Genomic DNA, 8,538 nt, shown 5'->3' with positions numbered 1-8,538 from the left:
CCCAAACAAAAAGTGACGAGGTGGCCTCCAGTGGCGAAGGTCGGATTCGAACCAGCGTCTTTAGCTAACCGGGGCGTCTTTAGCCAGTTAACGTCATGAACCCCTAGGCCACCCCGTCACGGTGAAACTGGTCCTAATTTCTCGACTATATATGCAATCGTAGTGAGACTAGGCGTTATGTGAAATTCGCATGTATCGATGCCAATTTCCTATAGCTCGTTGAGCAATAATGTAAATGACTACATTTGACCTCGCTCGACAAAGATGATTCAGTTTGCACCGAAAGTTGAGGTAAGTACATATATTTATATTTTAATTATTACAAAATAATGTAGTTTCGTTTCCTGTACGATAACTTAACAAACAAATCTTTTCCTCTTTTCATATAGTTCATGAGAACCGTTTCACACGTTTCTTTACCACATGCGCCCCGCCCGCCCGTCTACACCCCACCCCTCCACTGAATTTTTCTGCTATAAAAGAGCATGTTGAACCATATTCCCACTACAGTGTCACAACGAATATTGCGTTGAAATCATGGATCCGCAAGCTTCATCACATACCAAATGTAAGTATAGTTGTATTATACTCAGATTAACATTTGAGTATTTCACCTCTGTTCTGTCTGTGTAGTTTAAATAATCTATCACTTTCGACCTATCCCCTATGTTCTCAATTAGGAATACTTGCTTACTTTTAATATAAATAATAACAATATTTTTATTATATTTTCCCCAGCCGACAACAATACCATCACCACTTGGTGCTGCCAGTGCTGGTTGTCCACCACCACAAGCGGCGGCGGCGGCGGCTGTGACGGTGGCTGTAGCAGCTCCACTTCGCAATCGTCACCCGGACCACAACCGATGGCAACAGCAAAGGCACTGTTAAAACAAGACGATGGGGACAAGGGAAAAACAAACTGCCTAGAGAGCGCTTCTGAGAGCGATACGAGCGATGAAATGAAATCTTTTTATCAAGGATGTAAAAGCAAGTGGATAAAAGCGTTCCAGAACAATACTCTGATTAATAGATGGCGCCTCCCCATGCCATTTCACACATTTAGAGCGGAAGTAGCGAGATTGTTAAAACGATTGTATATGGAAGGTCACCATGACGATTGTCATATTTACCCGTTAATTGTAATGTGGGACGATTTAAACGATGACGTAGAAGAGATAGTGGGAGATGCTCAAATCAACTATCAAGACTGGATTGCGTTATTAGGTGGCGTTACAGCGGAACTATTTTCACGCGTGGTGTTCAATACTAAATCTTTTAATTATTTAATCAATGTAATATTTTGTGTGCTAGGTCCAAACATAATAGCTTCCGGTGATTATGAATGTGAACCTAAATGTAAGAATGCTCGTACATATTAAGGTGATGATGCATTTATTCCTTGTCATTGTTTAATTTTAAATTGTTAGCTCGCTGCGAATGTAAATGTTTTAATGTACACGTATTAATAATAAATTCATATTACTGAATATAGGAATGTTTTATTGAGTGAAACCTCATTGATTTGGAGTAAATGAATATTTATTGAGTAAAATAGTTACACAATGTTATCTTTTTCTATCCAACTTTTTTCATTTAAGCCAAGCCATTTTACATACACTTTATTTCCACGACGCTTTAAAACTTTTTCCACTAGATAAATGTCATTGTGTTTAGTTTTCTGCAACTCTTGTTCATAAAAACATCCAGAGATGGGTTGGTGATTAGCGTCTTGAAGTAAATAGGTCACTGGATTAGTAGTTTGCACTTTAGTTATTGTAAATATTTCCGTAGTCCAATTGCCGGTGTAGCCTTTGGCGAAAGTGGATTTATATTTACTAATTCTCACATGTTGACCGACCTTGAACTTGGCACGTGGTTTGACTTTAATGTGATTGTAGACTTTATGTAACAACTGTTTAGAGTTGTTTTATTCACACTCGCCGGTGCCATACCGATAGTACGATGCAGTTTGTTATTGTAATATTGTTCCACTTCACTTGTCAGCTGTATCCATTTGTAGGAACCATTCATGCTAAATTGTTTCCAAATCCAATGTTTTAAGGTTCTAATTAGCCTTTCCACTATGGAAGCTTTCATGACACTATAGGTAGAGTAGTGATTGATATGATGATGTTTCATGAGCGATTTAAATTTGACATTGAAAAACTCTTTTCCATCATCTGATTGAATATTCTTGGGCTTTCTCCCGTTTTCACTCAAAATTCTGCTCATTGCCTTTGTAACATCTTCAGCGCTCTTAGACTTTAGCGGTTGCATCCAAGCGTATTTGGAAAAGGTATCGATACACACTAGAATGTACTTGTAGTTGTTATTATCCTTGGAGTACTTTTGCATATCAATTAGATCAATCTGCCATGTGTCATCGAGCCCCCTCTGAATGAATCGACGACGTGGAAATGTTTTTCTCGCATACCTGTGTATCTCGTTGACCACTTGAGCTTTACTCATTTTTCTTCAATCGCTTTCCTGGAGCTATTGCCGTTGCTGATGGTGTTTGGGCTGGTTGTGGTGCGTGTGTTTGTGTAGTAATTCTAGCTGATAATTGTTCAACCTTTACCCGTAAATCTTTTATATCTTTAATATTTGCCTTTAGCTTTGTGTTTAAAAATACTACTTGTTCATCCAATTCAGCCCTACAAATAGCATCAGTTTTAAGAAAAGATTTATGAATTCCTGCCACCCGTCTATTTTCAAAATTTACTAAATCTCGTTCCACTTTCAAGTCGTCACGGATTGTAGACTCGCTACCCAAGTATTGTCCAAACTTGTTAAGAGGCATTGTGAAAGTGGACGATGGGGGAGGCCTCATCGGTATTTATAACAAGGTAGCAAGGGGGGAGAGGCTTAGTTACAAAACATGTCTGTTTTATTAGATAACAGCTCAGAACAGGTTTAAAAACAGCTAAAACAGAAGAGGGTCTGTTTTCTTACTTTAAAATTATACCGCTCTCAGTCAGTTCCTCAACGATTGCATTGATCTCGTTCGAATGAGAGGTGTTGCCAGCATTCTGTGATGCTATCAAAAGCTGTAAACGGCTCACCAGTTCGTTGGGATCATCCCAATAGATATAATCAGTTTTAGGATAAAAAGTTTTAGTTGTTAATACATCTCTTCTACCAGAGTTCAAACATCCACCTTCTTTATGTTTCTTTGATTCTTGTGGTTGTTTAATGTAACATTGATATTTTACACTTCTATCTCCACTCAATTGGCCGTTTGGCGAGAATCCTCTACGATGAGCGTTTGTAATGTCTAAAATATTATTGTAATCCTCTACATCTTTTCTCAAAACTATATTCTTGTTTGGTATTCTTTTAAAGATAAGTTCCAACAGTCCAGGAGTTAGGTTGAATCGTGAATCTTTAATATGTAACACGTCATCAATGATTTTAACCCGACTATTACCAATATGCATTTTATTATCCTTGAGATAAACACCAAATGGTATTTTTGATGTTTTTAAAAGATGTTTCATATATTTATTTTGTAGATCATCAATACTACTATTACCACTACCACCACCACCTTCATCAAATTCAAGAGCCGACTTCATATCTTCAGCATCGCTAAACTCTTCATCTCCCTCTGTTTTTCTTTCATCATCATCATCATCATTATCAGCATCATCATTAGAATCATCTTCATCATCATCATCATCAGCAGCATCATCAAACTGTTGTGTTTTTGTAAAAAGATTATTACTCCACTTAATCAGTTTACTATTGGGTTCTTCGGTTTTAATCAGATATTTCCTTTTACGTGAATGTTTTGACAATGGTGTGGAGGTCTTTATCAAAGGGAGCTGGGGGTTATTCATTACTGCTGGTTTAGCATTGTCATCATTATTATTATTACCTTTAGATTCTAAAGCTTTAGTCATTAAAACATTGAGCGGTTTTGTAATTGGTTCAAAGGTTTGAGCTAGCGAAGTGTCAAGCAAAGTTTTATCTGCTCGCAACGCTTTTACTTTTCTCTTTACACTCTCAATGGAATCTACGAGTTTCCGTTTCAACTTTTTATTACCAAACATATTTTATTTTATAGTGTATGTGCTGATGCTGCTTTTGCTGCTGCTGCTGCTTTTGGTACGGCCGATGCTAATATGTTGATAGGATATAAATTAAACGACGTTGTTCTTCAGTAGCTGACAACATAAAACTGATAATAAACCGGAGATGACACAAAATTTTATACAATAATGAAAACGTCAAATCCTTTACGATATCGACCCTTATTAATGTCTCTCTCCTTGTCGATTGTTAAAAAAGTGTACTTTTTCTGCCAACACTCGCGACAAATTTCCTTAAATTTTTCCCAACCCATATCGGTGTTCACGTGATCGTCATAGGCATGTTTTAAATTCAACTCGTCCTGTTTGAATAGCAATATAAGATTGGCATTATCACGTACCAACTGTTTAGGTATCCTACTATATGTCTGGCATAAGTAGAAACAATCTAACCAACGATGACGTCCCATTGCAAAGTACTGACGAATGGCATCTTGATCTTCCAAAGCCACATCGTCAAATACAATGACGCTGTCCTCCGCAGCTTCCTCCGGTGGGACGACTTGACTCTTATCATTGTACGTGTGAAACGGTATGTCACCCGCTTGCTCTAAAACGTCACTCAGAAACTTGTATTTAGGTTGATTCAATGATTTCGAATAAAGATAAACATTATGAAACTTTACACCGTTCGGATGTAAGAGCAGAGACAACAGAACATTTGTCTTGCCACAGTTGGAAGGTCCACAGATGAGACATCTAATGTTATTCGCCAGCAACGAGCCATGTTTAAGGGAGCGATGAGTCATTGCTGGTTTCACATTATCATCTAGCACAACACTCCAATCTTTAATAGCCAGTGACGTGTTTTGTTTTTTAAGCTTCATTTCACTGTGATGTATCAAATCGTTAGGACATGTATTTTATACTCACACATACACACATACATGATCAAATTTCAAAGGTTTAAATATTATATAGATATATAGGCATACTTTATACTCACGTACACAGTCAAGTATAGATACTTGAAATGATAACACACATTGGCGGGGTTAGTGTTAAGCATAATCCCAAACGACCTAGACGACTGCGATCTCATAGTAGCGGTGGGGGTATTATAAATAATTTAATTAATAATCTACCATTCGAAGCGCACATACCCGGTTACAATTATTGCGGTCCCGGTACTAGATTGAAGGAGAGATTGGCTCGCAACGATCCCGGTGTGAATCCGCTTGACGAAGCTTGTAAATTACACGATATTGCCTACTCACGTGATAAAACATTGGAGGGACGTCATCAAGCAGATTTGCGATTGGCCCAAGCTGCTGAAAATCGTTGGCGTGGTAACAATTCAATTGGTGAACGTATTGCCGCGTTAGCGGTAGATAAGATTATGAAATATAAAGTTAAACACGGTATGGGTATGATTCCCATATCTAAAGTCATTAAAGCAAGTCGTGATGCTGTAAAAAAACACATTGCGAAAAAGAAGGATACAGCTACTAATACACTACTAAAAGTGGGTGTAAAAGCTGCTAAACATTTTGTTAAAGGGAAAATTGTTAAGGGACAACAGAAACAGCGAGTCATTCCAATACCTAAGAGAGGCGGTTTCCTACCAGCTTTGATACCGCTACTGGGTGCTTTAGCAGCCACGGGAACTTTGGCCGGCGGTGTTACCACTGCTGCTAAAAATATTTATGAAATGGTCAGGAATAGAAATAATAATAATAATAATGAAAGCAAGATTGTCGGTAGAGGTTTATATTTAGCACCTTATAAACGTGGAATGGGACTCTACATTACACCGGCTAATGAAGCAGCAGCAGCAGCAGCAGCAGCAACAGTAACGGCAACTGCAAAAGTGGCGAAAAAAAAAAAAACAAGAAATTAGATTTACCTCCGATTGGTCAAGCTCTCACCGATGTGGACATTGTGAGATTTGCACGTAGAGAGAAAATCCCCTACTTTAGGGGTGTTTTCATGCGAGATAATCTCCCAAAGAAACCTCACTATTATGAAACTGGTATTATCAATTTAGACTCTCAGCAGGGTGAAGGTACACATTGGTGTGCCTATGCGAAAAAGGGTAATTATTGTCTATATTTTGATAGCTTTGGTGATTTGAGACCACCTCGAGAGTTTATTGATTATATAAATGATTCCGCTAGTACCAAACAACAGCGCAACATGCGAGTAGAGTATAATTACAATCGATTACAGAAATTTAATACTGTAAATTGTGGACACTTATGTTTGGCCTTCCTGTGTACCAATGCTAAGCGTTTGTTTTAAATAAATATAATGAGCATTACATGCGTAGTTTCATTCTTACATTAATCGTCTACCCGTCAGTATCATGTCTATGACATCATTCACAATAAGTCTGAGCGGTAACGAGCCTGTGTTGAATGTAGACTTTCAACCGGCTCTAGAATTGGACAATGATGGTTTTTACGAGTGTGCTCTCGTGTACTTTAAGACTTTCAACACTATTCCTAATGTTGATAAGAGCAATAATATGTTTCACTATGGGGATGATGTAATCGCAATTCCTGAAGGTTCATACGAGCTCTCCAGTATAATACACCTCTTGAACGAGGAAATGACAAAGAGGGCTAAAGGTGATGGTGAAAAATTGGTGGATATCTTTGTAAATAACAATACCTCCAAGTGTATGATATTCTCGCCAAAGTATGATATTCGCTTTGGCAAACCAAACAGCATAGGGTCATTGTTTGGTTATTCAGCGAAAAAGCTTAAAGCAAAAACATCACATTGGTCGGATAAAACAATTAATATAATCATTACAAACACTATAAGAATAGAGTGCAATATTGTGGAGGGCTCATTCGTAAACAACAAGCCGTCACATGTTTTACACGAGTTTTCACCTGACGTCCCGCCCGGCTACCAAATTATTGAACAACCTACCAATATTATATATCTACCCGTCAAGAAGAGTAACAATCGCATACAAAACATTGAATTGCGCATTGTAAACGAGCACGGTAATACGGTAAATTTCCGAGGTGAAAGCATTGCACTTCGTTTGCATATTCGTAAAAAGTAAAAAAAAAAATGATTATACATAACAATAAAAGCCTTGGTAACAACACCTTCACAACTAGTCGAGATCTTGCTCTCGTCGAGAGAACTACTACAACTCGTCGTATTAACGAGAGACAGCGGCAGTCACTACAAAAACAACAACAACCAAGGAAATTGACTAGAGAAAACAGTACATTTTTACAGAGTATCGGTTTCAAAGTATGTCCCTCGTCATCTATCTTAAACATTGGTGAGAAGGTGTTATTCGATGACAGTATAGAAAGTATAGAATTTTCACCCATACACTCCGTATAATGACTCTTTCAAAAACAACGATAACATCCACATATGTATCAACCGTCAAGATCTAATTCTACTACCGAGTCAAAGTCAAATATTAGTGGAAGGCACTGTGGAGAAAGGCTGTCTACTGGTCAACAATGGTGCTGCTTTTTTATTTCAAGACATTCGTTATGAATTGAACGGTGTGGAGATTGATCGAGCGAGAAACTGCGGCATCACATCCACCATTAAGGGACTAATCTCATACACCAAGGAAATGGACCATAGTCTTCAGACTGCGGGGTGGGAAGTTGGTGCTAAAAAGATACATGACAAGTTTACATTAACCATACCACTATCTCATTTCTTGGGTTTCGCCGAGGATTACAAGAAGGTAATAATGAATGGGAAACACGAGTTGATATTAAATCGCGCCAGTATAGATGTAAACTGTTTAGATTTAGCACCCGTTGATCCGAATACGGTACCAAAACCGCCGACTCCAAATGGTGAGATTGAAATCACTCGTGTCACATGGAGGATGCCAGTCATAAAAGTATCTGATAAGGAGAAACTGCGCTTAATGTCGTATGTTGAGGGCAGCATACCAGTTCAGATAGCGTTCCGCACGTGGGAACTGTATGAATATCCCGTACTACCTTCCTCAGAACGTCATATTTGGTGCATCAAGACTAGTACTCAGCTGGAGAAACCTCGCTATCTCATTGTTGGTTTCCAAACGGCACGCAGGAACGACAAGACCAAAGATATGAGTATATTCGACCATTGTAATCTTACCAATTGCAGGGTGTATTTGAACGCACAGTATTATCCATACGATCCTTTTTCGGCTGAATTTAAAACAAACAACTATGCGCTCTTATATGACGCATTTACCAATTTCCAACGATCGTACTACAGCCGTGATCATACCAGCCCTCAAGTAAATTATGCTCATTACAAGACACACTCTCCATTAATAGTCATTGACACGTCCAGACAGTGTGACAGCTTCAACTCGGGAGCTGGTGCTATTGATATTAAATTGGAAATGGAGTTTAAAGAGAATGTACCTGCCAACACCACGGCATACTGTCTCATTATCAATGATTCACTGTTTGAGTACAACGCTCTCACCAGTGCCACACGTAAAATCATTCAGTAG

General features: G+C 38.4%; 2 protein-coding genes across 2 annotated transcripts; both read left to right on the top strand.

Annotated features, from left to right (window-relative positions):
• The first annotated feature begins 18 nt into the window (after window positions 1–18).
• Window positions 19–1,492, top strand: LOC133515493 (uncharacterized). The gene is made up of 2 exons (XM_061848038.1): window positions 19–568; window positions 739–1,492. The coding sequence occupies exons 1-2, from the start codon at window positions 538–540 to the stop codon at window positions 1,380–1,382; spliced, it is 675 nt and encodes a 224-aa protein (XP_061704022.1). The 5' UTR covers window positions 19–537; the 3' UTR covers window positions 1,383–1,492.
• A 4,907-nt stretch (window positions 1,493–6,399) lies between these two features.
• Window positions 6,400–8,538, top strand: LOC133515533 (uncharacterized). Its single transcript, XM_061848081.1, has 2 exons — window positions 6,400–6,664; window positions 7,556–8,538. Exons 1-2 carry the CDS (start codon window positions 6,400–6,402, stop codon window positions 8,536–8,538), a joined length of 1,248 nt encoding a protein of 415 aa, XP_061704065.1.

This window comes from Cydia pomonella, chromosome 2, assembly GCF_033807575.1.
Source record: "Cydia pomonella isolate Wapato2018A chromosome 2, ilCydPomo1, whole genome shotgun sequence".
NCBI lineage: Eukaryota > Metazoa > Arthropoda > Insecta > Lepidoptera > Tortricidae > Cydia > Cydia pomonella.
This window is presented reverse-complemented; position numbering and strand designations above follow the sequence as displayed.

Excerpts from the sequence above, each read along its gene's own strand:
- LOC133515493 (XM_061848038.1), top strand. The coding sequence starts at position 538 with ATGGATCCGCAAGCTTCATCACATACCAAAT. Across the intron at positions 569-738 it reads AGCTTCATCACATACCAAAT|CCGACAACAATACCATCACC; the intron begins GTAAGTATAGTT and ends TATTTTCCCCAG.
- LOC133515533 (XM_061848081.1), top strand. The coding sequence starts at position 6,400 with ATGTCTATGACATCATTCACAATAAGTCTGAGCGGTAACGAGCCTGTG. Across the intron at positions 6,665-7,555 it reads AATGACAAAGAGGGCTAAAG|ACATTCGTTATGAATTGAAC; the intron begins GTGATGGTGAAA and ends TTTTATTTCAAG.